We start from the raw sequence: 16,513 nt of genomic DNA, 5'->3' as shown, positions 1-16,513 counted from the left end.
TTTACATCACCCAACCCCGTTTAAGATCGTTAACCCTGGAACAGGCCAGCTTGCAGTCAGGCACAGTAAGTTATGGGAACAATGCATTTTAATGCAGCATCTAGTTACAAGATTAATTCAGAACAGAAAGCCATTCTTCAAAAACTGCAGGATTTGAATTGCTGCTGTTCGGTTTTGATTAAAGGGAATTTTGGGAACAAATACAGATTACATCATTAGCATGTGCAATTAATTACGATCAGCTGCAAACCTGCTGACTAGACAGCAAGTTAATGTCAAAGTGAAGCAGTTAATGTCAAAATGAAGTGACTATTTGGACAGTGTTAGTTTTATAGCAGAGATGCATATTGTTTGTGTTGTTGGCTTTGTTATTGTTTTGTTTGTTGGGTTTTTTTAATAGCTTCAGTGGCAATTTTGTGCACAAAAAGACAATAATTTCTCCCCTGCAAAGAACTGCCTAGGACCATCTCAATCAGTCGTTTCTTGAACAGCTTTGCAAGAAATCAGAGCTCTTAAACTGCAGCAGTACAGACTGGCTGGCAATTTTTGGGGAAAAAAAAAAAAATTGCTCAAAAGCAGCACACAGATAAACCTCACAACAGAAACCCCCCACCAAACAAAGCAACTGACCTCTGGCATCTCTTCTGTGATGATATCGACATGGTGAGCTGGAGCAATATCCTCCTCACTCTCTGTGTGCAAAGAGTTATGACGATGATGTTTACCTCTTTTCTCCTTTTTCTGTTTTTTCTTTTTCTTGTCTTTCTCCAGTTTCTGTTTATGTCTTCGCTCTTCTTCCAGTTTAACATACTGGTCAGACATAGGCATTCCTGCAGAAGAAGCCAAACTGCTTTCAGGCTACAGTCCACGTGGACACTGATCACTGAAGCAGGCTGTTCGGAGTGAACCTTGCTTCCACCTTCCCAGAATTAGAAGGCTCAACACCTCTGTGCTTCCATCTGATCACACATACAGCCCCTCCAGCACCAGTTTTACTATCACCCTCCATCTCGCCAGAGATAGGACAGAGGTCTGTCCTGCTCCCTGATTCTTGTCCACATTAACTGGATTACAAAGAGCATCTAAACGTTGATATTTTGAGCAGAACCGGTGCCACTGCCGTACCAATGCTGACAACTTCCCATGCTTTCTGAAAAAACTGTTATGTAAGCCTCAAATATCTGCACTTAGAACGCATCACTCGCAACGTACCACGCATCAACAACAGCTTTTCAGGGCAGTATCAAACAACTCATTATACAATTACCTTTTTGTATTTGAAACAAGTTATTAAAATAGTACCTCTACCATTAGACTCAATGTCTCCTGATCACCTTCATCAGCCCTTTAAGACATTCCCAAGGTGACTTACCTACACAGAACAGTGGTTAGTTTACGTGTTACAGACTAGGCTGCACAATATACTTGAATCACAGAATTAAATCTAATACTGTCTTGAGAGGCACTGCACTTGGACTGCCAACTACTACAGTCAAACACATGTAAGTTCAGGAGATAAATATTTAAGAGTCTAATGGAAGTATGCTCCTTGCCCTTAAAAACCTCAGGAGGGATTCCCAAGGAGGAATAATTATTTTTGTCTAACTGAATTTCTGTAATTAAAGAGTAGTTGCACTTACCTGGAACTTTTAAGGGGACAGAAAGGTCAATTTGGACCACAGGTATATGTTCCACACCTGGAGTGTCTTGGTACCGCTGGGAAAATGAAAGTTTGTTACGTTCTAAGCATTGCCAGATACAGATCTATATAAACAGACACATTTCAAGACATCAAGCAGTTTAATCCCTTAAGTGAACATTTTAAAAGATGGGAATGGAATAGCTCAGTACTAAATCCTGTGTGGTAGCAGAGTGCATTTTTAAGCCAGCTGATAACAGTTATAAAAGATCCTACTTTCAGCTCCACTTTTTTAAACCCTACTACTGCCCTAAAGAAGGCTTGTTGCAACAATCTGAAGAATCTTTTTGCTTGTGTTTTATTGCTAGTAACTTGCCACTTCAAGACAAATTTTTGAGGTTTGAGTTGAGGAAAATGGGGCAGTCCTTAGGATATACTGGGAATAAAGCAGATTCTTTTCCTGAAAAAGGTGTTAAGAAGAGACCACGGTGACCTTTTGATTCATAAAACACACTGCATGTTCAGGAGGAGCATGTTCAAGGTTCACTCCCCTCTTCATTCTTCTTAACGAAGTGCCTGGCAATCTGAACCCATCCATCACCCAGAGCTGGGACAAACCACCCGCACAGGCAGTGAATTTGTGACACAAGGGCACAGAGAAGTGTTTCTGTAGAGCTTTTAGAGAATCTTTACTGAAATACAAATACTGAGCTTTCCATAACAAGTTAATCCAGACCATTCCAAACTACTGTGTCATGGGAGCTGTGACAGCTACCACTTCCTTATTTCTAAACTGGTGGTCCACCAGACTCACAGAATGCTGGCTGCTCTGGTGATATCACATCACTTGTGAATTTCTCAACACGAGCAAGACTTTTAAAGACAGTTGTAGGTAGCCACTGCAGCCAGCACACTGATCAGAACTGCAGTGGCAATAATCAGAAAGTCCCAGAGGGAAGCTGCAGCTCTGACAATCAGCGATCCTTTACAAAATTATATTAGAGGCCAGCAAGATATTTTAATGCAGGATCACTCACCTTCTGTGGGGAGGGAGAGCTTTTAATATAAAATGGGTTGTTTGCCTGTTCTTGTTTCCGGGCTTCTCGACGCTAAGAGGCAAAGAGCGTTTGTTGTTAGAATGTTTGTTTATAAGCAAAGAGAGAAAAAAAGGCATCAAAGTGCAAAATGCAAACTCCCTAAATTTTTGGAACAATACATAACTATTGCAAAAAGGCTACAGCACAGTAGTTTGCAAAAGATAAACCAGTTTTGAGTTAGAAGACATACTAGGATATAACAAGTACTGTTACTACTAATATTCGTTAGAACGACCCTTCTTTGCTTTTTAATTGTAGACTAGACAGGGTAACTTCCCAAAGACCAGATTTTGATGGCAATCCAAATGTTTCTATTTTCATTTTTGTGAACAGAGGAAGAAGTGAAGATATCAGTCAATAAAAAGTTTTCTTTATGAAAACAAAAAGGTCAGAAGCAAGAAAGGTGATATCGCTACTGCAAACAGTCACATTAGAGTAGTTCACAGAAGCTGCTGAAATCCATGAGCAAAGATACTTCTTTTTCTGCTAATACAGAGCACACACAGTAACAGAAATACACCCATGGAAGTGGCATGTAAAAATCCAAATAATTGCAGAGCCCAGCACAAGTGTCCTTCCTCCAGACCCTATACTTTGAAGCGGACTGCACCAGACACCACATAGTTTATAGGTCAGATTTTTACAAGAGCTCCAAACTCCTAACAAGGGCTGGTTTTTATACGATCTTGCTTCCATTCGGACAAGATAGCCAAGCTGGCCTTCCAAGAGAACTTTGTACCAGATGCATTCCATAATGTCTAAGAAATATACCTGTATTCAAATACATGTATTTTGTTCACATCAAATCATCAGATTTCCAGAGCTGTAGAGAGCTGGTGGCTCCCTGGCTATATGGAGAATCCACAACAGCTCCAACTGCTTTAGTAGCACTTTTAACATTACTAGTGAATTATGGAGGGAAAAGCATTTTAACATTCACTCACTCTGGCCAGTTCCTCTTCATCTATTTCTGGCTGTCTATGTCTGGAATGCCTTTGCTCCTCATCATGAAAAATTGTTTTGGGCTTTTCATCTTCAGACTCACTGTCTGAGGGAGGTTCATTGATCCAGGCGTCAAGGTCCAAGCTGGTAAGAATTGCAGTAAACACACACACTGTAATGCTCGGGGTACTAACTCAAGCTGTGTTTCTCATCATACACTTAGCTTTATTATTTAAGAGTTTAAAAGTTTAAATAAGCCTTTGGGAGAGAGAAGGAACCTTACCCCTCTGGAACTGGTACTTTCTTCTGTGCTTTAGGAGCCACAGGGTTCAGCTCACCAGCAAACAGGGCTATTACTTCCTCAGCTACAGGTACTTCTTTTATTTGTAGCTTCTGAATGTATTTTATTAGCTGCAAGATGCAAGAAGCCTAAAAACAAATGCAGAAGTAATTTCAGCAGAATTAATATTTTAACAAACTGAACGAAAAAATCAACCGCAGTGAAAGTCAGCAGAAGATGACTGTTCTACTCCATTTAAGGGAATTACGAGAAGTAGCATGAACTGCAGGTTTAGAGCAAATAAAAAAATATATCCATGTTAACACTCTCTTCTAGCTGTGTCCTTTTCTTGTCCTTAAGTGCTTGCATAATTTTAAAATTAAATAGTTTTGAGTGAAAGTCTTGCAAGCAGTCTTCAGGGGCTGTATTGAACTGGAATAAGATCTGGGCTCTAACATAAAGTGTCACAACTCTTCCAACTCCAGTTCTAGAGCTTCTCTTTCACCAAGTTACACAAAGTACAGAATAAACGCACCGCTCCATTGATAATAGCGACTTACATAAAATGTGCATGTCTACAGAAAATTACATATATGCTCCAATACAGATGAGAGAATATAAGATAAATTACAAAGTACTATTTTCTTACCCTCTCCTGAACTTCTAGATCTGCACTCTGTACAAACTGAGGCAAACGCTCAATCATCAGCTGCGTAATTTCCTGAGCTGCTTCCTTTTCCCCAGACTGCTCTTTCTGCTGGAGGATGGATGCGTAGAGCTTCACCATATTCTGGACATAAACCGCCTGGATGTGGCCTGGTAAAGTTGTAACTTTAGGCCTCAACATTGCTTCTAAAGTTTGGTTTGCTTCCTCGAGGTGTCTACAAACACAGAGCGAACAGACGAAAGACAGCAATTGAGAAATTTCAACATTTCAGTCTTCAGGGAGATTTCTTCAAAAACCTCGGTTGCAGTTCAAAACGCTACAGAAAGACAGGACAGACTACAAATACATAATCATTTGTCCTCTGTGTATTTTCCCACTCCACATTACAGTAGTAACATGGCACAGAAGAATTTAGAGCTTTATCTTTTTACAGAAGGGGAGGGACATCTCAGTTTCCGCCTTTCCGTGTTCAGCATTCTCTCCATTAACTAAGCACTGCACTTTTCAGTGCTAACTCCATCGATAGTCTGGATCTAGCAGCCCAACTACCTTCCTGCCATTCTGTATTTCACCACTCACATCAATGAAGTTCTATTTCCAACCATTTACTGAACAAAATCTGGTAGGCAATGCTTAATGACAGAAAAGAATGCAGATCATAGCACTTGTTTTAATAAATCTCATGCTCTTATTCAAAACTCTCTGCTCACAACTAAATGGAAGATGTACAAAAAAAAGTTACTGGCCCATTACAAATGGAAAGCTAAAGTTCTTTCAAAGTAAAAATGTGATCAAACTGAAAAAGGAAAGTATGTTCTCTTGCTTCTTAATCTAGTTTTCTTTGCAGAACATTTTTTAATTAGATGAAGACCTGAGCCGTAGCAATGTTCCCTAAAAATATCACACCTACTATGTGAATTTAAACTGGAACCAGTGTTCAGAGTGGTAATTACAAGGAGATACCAAACCAGATGATAAAAGGATACTACAGCATCATGGTCTGTCCAACTCACCAAAATGAAAGCTAGGTAAGCATGTGTATCTGTGCACATGGCCAGGAGATAAAACCATCTATTTAAGCTAGATGACAATGTTGGCACAAGAACATTGAAAATTGTGCTACTGTGGGTACAGAGAAATTTTGAGCAAAAAATAAGACTTTCTAATTCTCAGGAAGATTAGGTTCTGCAAAAACCTTTCAACAAGGGCAAAACAGGGAGAAGAGCAAAAACCAATTCAGTGATCAGACATTTTCCCTAATATCTAAGTGGGGTTAGAGGTTAATGATTAAGGAGATCCTTCAATGGCTTAAGATCTTAGAGCTCATACCCACAACCATGCCTTCCTGCACGAGCAGGCAGGACTAGGGAGACAAGAAAAAAAGACCAGATATAAGACCAGATTTTCAAAATGAAGTATCCGTTTTGGCTAGAAACAGCTGAGGAGTCTATGGGGTGAGGGAGCAGGAAAGAAGCAATCATTTTGTTAGCTTTGGGCGCATACCCTGGACTATCCTTCTCTCAAAAATACGTTTCAGTGACTGGAATCTTTGTCCAAAAGAAGCGGCTCAAAGCGCGCCAGGCTTTCTGTTTGCACTTACTCGGAGAACTCCCCACATATCCAAGCAGCAGCATAAAGCACCTCACAGATCCCATTTCTCTGGGTGTTGCTGGCTATGAGATGAGCATTGTCCAGAAGCATGGCCATTTGAGAAACTGCAAATTTACGAATAGCTTTAACTCTGATAGCTACATCTAACATCTGAGCTGCTATAAGATGCCCGTGCCGCGTGCCTTCCAATCGGGTCAGCTCCACCAAGATGCTTATGTACCTACAAAAAGTGAAAGGGATGCAATTTTATCAGCAGACAGTCATGCATTACCATTACTGATGATTTCAAAGTTGACACATAAAACCACTGACCATTCAAAGTTTGTGATATATTGATAATTGGACTGACTACAGATATCTATGATTTTGGTCAGCAGCTCATCCCGGTATGTTGTCCCTTCTGCTTTATCCACATGAATCATCAGTTTCTTCACTATCTCCATCAAGTTCTTCTTCGATACCTGTTAAAGAAGTTATTGAAGGGCTGAATCACAACTAAGCCATTTCCCGTACTGTCAAGTCCTTCTAACGCCGTTAAAGCAGCCGCTAGCTCTTTGACAGACCCATGTCACATGTTAAGTGAGAAATCACAACCACCTCTAAGCCTCAACTTTGGTCACAATCTGAAAAATAACCTATTTTTCTTTTCGATGTTTTTATTAAAGCAAAGGCAGCACAAATAAACAAAACCATGCTGTGTGAGAGCTGAGAATCAGAACTACTAGCAGCAACATCAAAATCCAGGAGAAAATTAATCTTCTGCCAGATTTAACAGTTTAAAACATTTTTGCTTTTAAACTAAAACAAATTTGAAAGCCATTAATATCCAATGGAATATTAGCATTTCAAAACACAACTGTATTAACTTGCTCTGGAAACTTACTTGTCTAAATAAAACAACCAAAATATTTAGTAAATATAGTTGTTGTGACTGGCTGCTTCCAGCTATGCTCTCCCAATAGGCATATGTTAGAGATATCACTAACAAAAAATGTAGGATACATTCCAGCAAAATGGCAGACTCCCTGTCCTAGGTTATCTTTTGACTAAACACGTAACAAGCAAAATTTAACCTACAGGAACTAAGAACAAACTCCAGTTCTCTTTGCAACAACATTAAAACCACTGTTCTCAAAGGTTATTGAAATTATTCTCATCTCCTGAGTACCACCAGACAAGAGGTGTCCCTTCTTACTTTGCGCTTTCTCCTTCAGAATAGGAAGCCGTGACACACATCTATCACAAGCCCTTTGCGCACTGGAGAAGGGGCGGCACAGACTCTTGAGTGAAAGGCACTTGACTATAGAAGTCACAACCACAGCCCTTTCAGAGAACAAATGTTATCCCTCCAAGGTTGCTCCTGCAGTCGATGTATGTTTTATGAACCGCCCCGTGCAGCTGCAGCACACACGAGAGCAAACAGAATGAGATTCTGTACGCGTCGTTAAAAGGCATGACAGAATTTACCACGATGGGTGGATTTGAAGATTAAAGCTGCCTTCTCCTGCTGTTTCAGAGTGCTCCGGACTGTTTCCCAGATCGCACGACTTATGCCAACCTGAGCTACAGTGTGCTGCAACATGGACTGCAATCTAGAACAGCACAGACCCATCCCAGTATGCTGATGGTCTGCTTTGCACCCAGTCAGTCCGCTTCATACCTAGCTCAAGGACAGGAGGAGCAGCTAAGGCTTCAGCATTAGAAAAGTAGCCGTCTGGGTGTCTCCCACTGCCTCAACTCAGAAACTCCTTCCAGTCTGAATCAAAAATTAAACCCCTCTCATGCCGTGCCAGACGTTTTACTTGCCATGTCAGAAAAAATATGGGAGTTACTATCACAAGACTGCTGGGGAGAGGGGAAGTGAAAGTTCCTTGTTTTTCTTAAACATCAGCCTCCTAAAGTGTCACAGGGGCTGGAGAGAAAAGGAAATACTTATATTCTATAAGTATTCTTATACTCGTAATATAAAAAAATACACAAAAAACATACCATGCCATACAGGAGATCCAAAGCTCTGAGTCGGATAGACTCATCTTTGTCATCCAAACATTGGAGAATGAGATCCTTGTGAGACTGAACTGACTTCGGATGCGTTTTTAGGATTTTGGACATAGCTAACAGCCCCAAGTATTTCACTGTGAAAGACAAAATAAAACTTCTTTCCAAATATAGAAACACCATTTTGCGTTGAGCATGACATCTCAATACCAAATGCTTCTACTGAAACCAACTTTAATAAACTTTAATAAAAATCCGTGATGAGGAAAAGCAGTTTTGAGAAACAGTGCATCACAAATTAGTCTTTAATTTTATAATCCCATATGCAAGCACATAATTACATATATAATCTTCATCCCGGTCTTCCCGCACCTCAAGTTTTATCACTGTTTTTAAAATATGTATTTAATATATAGAAACTATGGGTTTTGAGAACAGGCATCCTAGAATGAACTTTAAAAGCGCTGCAGATTGGTGTATTAAGTAGGAGCCCTGTTCTCAACGGGAAAACAAAAAAAAAGACAGTAGGAAAAAGGGCTGCACAAAAAAGGATTTCTCTGTGCTCCTTGTAAGTATTCCTGCATTTCACTATTATGCTTACACTGCCAAACACTCCTCACTACTTTCCAAGCAGCAAGTTTATAAAAAGAGAAAATCCAAACCATGGAAAGAGAGCTGGTTTAGATTTAAATAGCACAAACAGCAGTAATAGTTAATCTCATTTGGTTTTAAAAAACCTCATTATAAAGAAGGGCTCACTATCAAGAATTATTTCCATGTTTGAAATCCCAGCAACTGTTTACAACATACCAGGCGCTACAATACTGAACAAGCTGTCTGGAGAAACAGCTCACTCCTCTAGGACTGCTGCAATTTCTCCCCTGTGGTTGATTGCTAAAAGCTTCCATGAAGACAAGCAACATACTTACAGTTCTGGTCAGAATCTTCTATCAATATCCTTAACTTCTGAACACAAAGCTGGAAAAAAAGACCACATCATGCTTATTACTAGCCTTAAGTCTTAATTAAAATAACTCTTCATAAAGTTTACTCAATACACAAGGAAACGTTCTGACCAAGCCCCCGGACCTCTAGGTAAGAGGGTCTTGTTGCATTAACAGATTTCAAAACAAAAGGAACCTCTGTATGACTGTATTGATAGCAGCAGTTGAATAAGGGAGTTAGGAAAAGTAAGAAAGAAGAATCTGCATTTTAGAGCAAAGGAAACCAGAATTTACATAGGAAATGCTTCAGTCTGAAGGATTCCACCTGACTGAGAGCATCTTGGGGAGCTATTGCTTTAACTTTTGGCAGAGGAACACTATCCAACTTCTCCATGGCACTTGGTATTACACAGTAGAGCAGAACAAATAACCCCCCCTCCCAAACCCCAGTGTGGTACCTGGATGCTAGCGCTGTGATTAGGCATCCCAGAGGACAAAGAGATCAAAACTGAAATACACAAGCACAAATTTCAGTTTGTATTTCTGTGTTCTGAATGAATGCAACAACACAATACCTAAAGGTCAACAGCTAGCTCAGCTCACAAGGAAAGAAGCCAGTTTATTTTGTCGTTTGCTTGGACTTCTCAGGGGTCTAGGGGGATGAGAGAAGGTTGTGACACAAACTATAGTTTCATATACTTTAACACTAGCAGGGCAGGGAAAAAAAAGGTGTAGAAGCAGGAACTGCTGCAACAGCCAGGTAAAAGCTGGTTTTCATTACACTTTGTTCTCACTGAGGTTTACTTTACTGATACCGTCTAGCAGTCAAGACTAAGTATGTCATCAGCTACTGCATAACCGAGTTTTTAAGTGTGCACTTCCCTAATGTGATGAGATGCAGCAATAGATCCTGGAGTTTAATGTAATTAGACTGCAGCTTTAATCAAGCCAGCTAGAGACTCGAGGCACAAATCAGGCCCCATTGTTGATGATATCGGACATTTGTAAAGCTGGCAGCACGCAGCCCCACAGCAGAAAAGGTGGTGTTATCTTGTTAACTGCTGCTGCCACAGAGCATGCCCATGTCAACACCAGCTCCGACCGAGCCAGTCACGCATGCTGACCTCAGGCACTAGTAAATACAGCGGCATTTTGCTCCCCATGACCCTGCAGAGCTACGCCTCAGAGGTGGTGTGGTGGATGCTACCATTCCAGGTCATGCGAAGAGCTGGCAGGGGCAAGGTGCTGCTCTAACGCAGGCACGCAGCTCCACATTTCATTTTCCGAGTTTGAGTTTTACATTACAGTCCCTGAGGTGTCCCGGATGTCTGAATTTCCCTTTGACCCACAGAATTATCCTATTTTATCTCAGTGAAGCACACTCTGAGCCGCAACAGAATTAACCACCATGTTATCCCCTTCCCCTACCATCATAATGTCACCTCACATGTCCCCGAAGGAACAAAGGAATATAAATGAGTGACAGATCACCCTTTCCTCTTTGAATTGACCCAGTACAGTAAGTTGCTGCGCCACTATCCAACCTACTCACAACAGACAGGCTCGTGGCCAAACTGTGGATGTCAATAGCCCTCTGCTTCCACACTACGATAGGAAAAGTGCCAAGTCTCAGCTGGGATACTGTTATCCCTTTTTGCCTTTGTTTCTCTCTCCACCCCCGTTATGGAGTTCACTTCCCTTCCCCAGAAACTGAAACTGTAAATCAATGATTCCAATTAACTCCTTTAAGGAATTACACCAAGCTTTTAAGCTGTGAAATTGCAGAATTAAAAAATAACTGTTCCTTCATCACATAAGAAAATTTTGTCAGAGTTTTCACAAGGCATCAGTCTTTTTTAAATTCTATTGCTGCTTGTATATTTTGTAGTTCTAGCAGCACTGAGGAGCTTGCATATAAATAATCACTTACTGTTCATATGCCGTTTCAGCCTTTAGCAAATGACATAGCTGTAGTAACTTAGCCTCACCGACTGACAAAGGCTTTCGGTTACAGTTACACAGTAACATAAATCAAAGTTTGTCAGTTGACTGACTTCAGTTATAAAACACATTAAGTTAGAAAAGGGTTTGCTGATGGTGTTAATTGATGACAAAGTTCATTTTTTTTCTAGGTTACAAATTTCAGTTCTCACCTGCTATTACTGTGTTCACACATTCATATAAGAGAGACATGGCTGAGGTGCTGAAACAGAAATCAAGTATTTTAAATAAGGAATGAAAGCGGCACATTTTGAAGAGTTGTCAGCAGTATGTTGGAGCTAGTTAACACCTTTAATTACACAAGAAATTGCCAGTATTCTGTTCCATATACCTTCAAACTAGATGACATTAGTCTCACTTAAAAACTGCTGGGGGGATGAAGGACTACTGAATGTTTTAAAAAAAATATTCTCTGAGAAGCAGCAAGCAACAGCATTGTAACGCAAGGAAGGAGGGAGGAAGCAGTTACTCAAACCCTCCGTACCAGTTACAGAGCACTGAAGCAATCTTGTCCAAGGATCAAATTAAATCCTCTGCTGAAGGTCTAAATATCACGCTAAGGCAGGGAGATGGAGAACTTCAAGTCTCTCACTCTCTCCAAAGGGAACGAGTCGCACGCAAACAGCAGACTCTTCTAGCATGCAGGGACACACTTGCTCATCCCTAAGTGAGCAACCCATTTTCAGTGTCTTGATTTCCCCAAAACTTAAATTCAAGACAACTTTTGCCAGTTGGAACACATATACAGTGCAATGCTGAGGATTTCAAAGGTATTTACAAATCCTGATCTACACAAGAGGGAAACACAGCAAACCTCACAAGTAACAAAGGAGCAGACTCCAGAAGCAAGGTCTGCAAAGGTAACAAGCAAACAACTCCAGAGGCAGCAAGAGCAAACAATTCTGGAGGCAGCAGTCAGAAGCGATACCGTGAAGGTCACTCGGCGCACTGTATATGTGACACTAGCACGCTCACAACCGAGACAATAATTTTTGCTCCCTATGCACTTCGTGGCGGATGGCAGAGTGCTCGGCCTTATCCCTAAGTGATACGAGATCCAAAATGACTGAATGGAGACCAAACAGAACAGGATTAAGGCCCCACAAAGAATAAAATGAATGATTAATGTGGAAGCTGGGGAGAGGAGGTAGTGCCAGGACTGAAGACATACTGTCCATCTTCCTGCTTTTTCTGGCTAAGTACTGTTTCTGGTGAATTTGCATCTATTGGTCACTGCTGCAAAAACTCGCTTTCGGTATCTAGAAGCAAGGCTGCTGGCTGGTCTGCTCTGAACCAGCCTTAAAGCTATACTAGTAGGATGGACAGAAATTTTTGGCTAAAGCTGCTCTCATGGCTACACTGATATATGTTCCCATCTATCTTCTTGCTCTGCCACATGAAAAGAAACAAACCTTTCAATTTAACAACTCATGCACAAAATCACACTTCTCATAACTGGGAAAACACATGGATTCTCTTCCAAGACATTTACTTTCTGATTTCAGTTCAGAATTAGATCCAAAGTAACACTACAAACCAGCTTTAACAAGGGACAAAGAAGTATCTTCAAATTTATCTGATCTGTATTTAGGATGTATATTAAAGGAACCTCTTCCAAAACATGTCTGGGCTGACAAAGGCATGAGAAAAAACATTAATATACTCCTTGTCATGCTGCTTTGGTGGGTCAGGCATTTCTAAAAAAGTGGAACAAATGGGTGTAGGTGAACGGATACACAGCTCAGCCTTTTTAAAATCAATTTTAATATGTTCTCCATAGTAACCTCTGGCTCAAAATGAAGTGAAAGGAAAGCAAATTGCTCCAATTTTAGTGCGTGCTTTGAAGAAATTCATGACGACAGCCAAACACCCCAAGAATTTCCTTTAAGGTATTTTACCTCTGTCAAGTTTTTTAAAAATAGTCCTGATATGATTATCTTTTGATACTCTAAACAAATAGATCGAGACTCAAGAAAGAGTTCAGAAATGCATCAACAGACTTAGCTACTGATCTACCCAACAGGCCCTTCACCACTCCTAAATGAAGAAAGTAGCATTTACATACATACCTATGGATGAGGTTCGTCAGGGGCTCAATCAATTTCTTTCCCAGCCTAGGTTCTAATGGAGTAAGAGCACCAAACTGTTAAAAAAAAAGTGCAGGGAAGAAAGTGATTTAATAAGTGCTTTCAAACAGTATGAAAATGTGATTTAAATTGCAGCTTATTATATTTAAGTGAAGCTATATTAAAATATTTTTCTCTTTTTGTATATGTTCACAAACATTAGAAGATATTCCTGGTTTCTTTTTGTTTGGATTTAATGGTAACTATACCTCCAAGCAAGAAATCTATTTTCACACCCAAGGTAATTTCATGAGAATGCTAATCCTGTAAATATAGAATGTATGTAAACAAGAATACCTACCAATTTTATAATTTTAATAAGAACCCAATTATTGGTTGATGACGTCATCAACTTGAAAAAGAGTGGAGCAAGGGAAAGGTAGTTTTTGGGATTGCGTCGAGCCAGCTCACAAATAACATTTACTGCAGCAGACTGCACACCTGGGAAAAAGTGGGAAAAGCAGAAATCTCATCAATGCCTTAATTGTAACCAAAGTTTCTGGTGCAGAACCCCCAGAACAAAAGCAGCTCAAGATCCAGACTTGTGTGTCCAAGAGGAATGGTTCAGCCTCATTACCAACCATGAGGTAGTGAACCAAACACAAGAATGCAAAAACAAACCAAGAAAGGATTTTATTTAGTTTTGGCTATTTCCTAATATATCAGCAAGCTGGGTATCTGTTTTGGGTCCAGTATTAGAAAGAACAGACCACTGCCAGCCTCCTCCCTCCTCTACTGTGGGTAGCTTGTCTGCGGGACGCAGACAACTTTATAATCAACAATCCTACCCACCCTGGAGCTCCCAAACACTCTTGCTTCTTCAAAATGTATTATTTAGACATGCTTAAATACAAGACAAAAACAATCCTTAAACAATCTGACTGGTAAAGTTCATTCCCTTCTAACTGCTCTAAATTGATTGTTCTCAATTTGAAATCTTTTAATCTAGATAGTCTGGGTTTTCTAGCAGACAGCAGTCCTTTTCTCCATAAAGCACAACAGATAAGTTATTTCTTAGTTTGCAGGTAAGGGGTGTGTCTGTTTTGCTGTCATTAAAAACATTGTCCCTGGAAGATGCATCTTAAATTTCTACACCAAAGTAGCCCACTACATGCAATTAAATTTCTCGTTCTACACAGACACACATAAATCAGCTGGATATCACAGAATTGCATCACGCACAGAACTCTTGAAACACACGTACAGCGTTTTGGTGCAGTGAAGGAAGACCAGCACCTTCTTGGAAGACCAAGTATTAGTGTGAATATGATACAGAGCAAATGCAAATTTCCTGTGCTGCAGTTCAATTGCACTGACAGTACTGAAGGGCCCCAAGAGCAGCCTGGGCTCACAGTTTAAATGTAAAAAAAATAAATAGACTAAGCAATGTGAAAAATCCACAGCAAGCCAATAGCTGCAGCTTTGTAAAAAGAGCACGGGAAACAATAACAACCAAACCCCAAATCCTGAAATCAAGAGAAATATTTTCAACAGCCAAATTAAGCAAGCAAACAAACCAGGAATCATTAAGTAGCTTTGTCCCATTAAGGTTTAAGCCACTGATGAAGTTTCAATAGCTTTCTGTTACAAGAAAGAACTGGACATTTTCAAGAATGTATTTCTAATACGACAACACCTGTTAAAACCCTCATACAGTCATCTACCTATTAAACAGGCGAATCAGTACCCAAACCACGATTACAGCATTCTTCATGTATTCTCATCTCCACAAGCTCTAAAAGCATGCATACCTAGACGTTTTGGAGCAGAAGAAATTTACCAAAATCCACTCACCAGGATCTGGATCTTCAAGTTTCTCTTTAAGGCGAGGAAATGCAGGACGGAGGGACTCTGGGTATTTCAAAAAAACTTTGTACATGATTAACACTGCCTTCTTCCTGATATAAGGCTTTGTATGTGACATCTGTTAAGGAAACAATTGCAACAGCCTCTCAGCAAATCTGTTTCCAGAGTTCTTCTCAAGGTCCTTATGCCCACACTAGCACCTCAAAATTTCTTTCTGGGAGACTCAAGTACTTTTTGAAAACTCAGTGTTGAGGGGAGGAGAGTAAAATACTGTCTCATTCATCACTAAAACTAACAGAAATATTCAAGGTAATCCTCTTGAGCCAATTAAGGTCTGTCACAGCTCCCCAGAGAACCCACAAGAACAAAGCATCACGTAACAGTTCTAAATTCAATAGATGTTTACCAGATTTGAATAATTTAATATTCTTTAGTTACAGGGAAAAGTGATTTCAATCTTATCAACTCACCAGTGTCATGATGTCATTTGCCAAGTCCCTGGCAAGATCTGGAGTAACAAAACAGGACAAGCCAGTCAGTGCAACTCCAGTATCATATTGGTTAGGGCTACTCAGATCCTAAAAAAGGAGAAACAGGCTCAAAAATTTAAGATCACACAGGATGTTGAGAAACAATTTTTTCAGAGCAGTTTTATTCACAATACATATGAAGCACAGCTTCTACTTCATGGGTATATTCGTATCAACTATTAACAGGAATGTCCTCCAACACCTGCTAAAATACAGCTAGCCTGGGGTTTAATGGACATGAGGAATCGTAATAGAACAACGGATGATTGCAACATGAAAGCAATTAAAGATACCATACCTTGGTGCTATTTTAGGAACAGCAAATAATTTTTTAAAACTCCTAACATGATCACAAACACATTTAAAGTCCTAAAAAACTTGTATTAAACACTAACCCTGCTAAGTCAAAGCCCAGCTGTCACCAACTCCACTAGGAACAGGTCCTCTTGTCAAGTGCTTAACAGCAGCCTTGCTTAACCTCTCTGTTACAGAAATGAGATTACTTCCCTTCCACGCTGCTGGCAGCACCGTAACTTTCAGTTCATAGAGACATAACACAAGCTAGGGTGTAGTATATATTTTACTGGCCAGGTTCCCTTGGTCTTACTTGTAGTCAGCATTCTACATAGTCCTACACAGTCTTTCCAGCATTTCTAAGCTTCAGACTCTCAACAATATCAATATTTGTATCTGGGTATGTTCAAGTATAATTATAAAACCAGACATTATTGAATACAGAGCATCACAGATCATGCCTTAACTGCAGTTATCAGGAAACAAAAATACGAAGGGAACTGCACAGAGCATTCCCACATGAACTACCAGAATTAATCATCCAGATTCACATGTACACGGAGGCTGCTTCAGTAGAG

The 16,513-nt window shown here is 40.1% G+C and overlaps 1 protein-coding gene across 3 annotated transcripts in view; it reads right to left on the bottom strand.

The window, feature by feature from the left end:
* The window catches only part of AP3D1 (adaptor related protein complex 3 subunit delta 1), a 46,994-nt gene that overhangs the window by 11,926 nt on the left and 18,555 nt on the right, over positions 1–16,513 (bottom strand). For 2 of the 3 annotated variants that reach the window (XM_056336075.1, XM_056336076.1), the window contains exons 5-20: positions 15,582–15,689; positions 15,100–15,229; positions 13,607–13,746; positions 13,249–13,322; positions 11,332–11,381; positions 9,637–9,686; positions 9,164–9,212; positions 8,226–8,371; positions 6,549–6,697; positions 6,226–6,456; positions 4,608–4,839; positions 3,962–4,107; positions 3,681–3,822; positions 2,677–2,748; positions 1,641–1,716; positions 631–830 (exon numbers count right to left, since the gene is read on the bottom strand). In XM_056336075.1, the coding sequence (XP_056192050.1) occupies positions 631–830; positions 1,641–1,716; positions 2,677–2,748; positions 3,681–3,822; positions 3,962–4,107; positions 4,608–4,839; positions 6,226–6,456; positions 6,549–6,697; positions 8,226–8,371; positions 9,164–9,212; positions 9,637–9,686; positions 11,332–11,381; positions 13,249–13,322; positions 13,607–13,746; positions 15,100–15,229; positions 15,582–15,689 (1,995 nt within the window). The remainder of the gene's footprint in view (positions 1–630; positions 831–1,640; positions 1,717–2,676; positions 2,749–3,680; positions 3,823–3,961; positions 4,108–4,607; positions 4,840–6,225; positions 6,457–6,548; positions 6,698–8,225; positions 8,372–9,163; positions 9,213–9,636; positions 9,687–11,331; positions 11,382–13,248; positions 13,323–13,606; positions 13,747–15,099; positions 15,230–15,581; positions 15,690–16,513) is intronic. The other variant, XM_056336077.1, reaches the window with a different exon arrangement.

Source organism: Falco biarmicus, chromosome 4 (assembly GCF_023638135.1).
Source record: "Falco biarmicus isolate bFalBia1 chromosome 4, bFalBia1.pri, whole genome shotgun sequence".
Classification (NCBI taxonomy): domain Eukaryota; kingdom Metazoa; phylum Chordata; class Aves; order Falconiformes; family Falconidae; genus Falco; species Falco biarmicus.
Note: the sequence above shows the minus strand (reverse complement) of the source record. Positions and strands in the feature narration are given on the sequence as shown.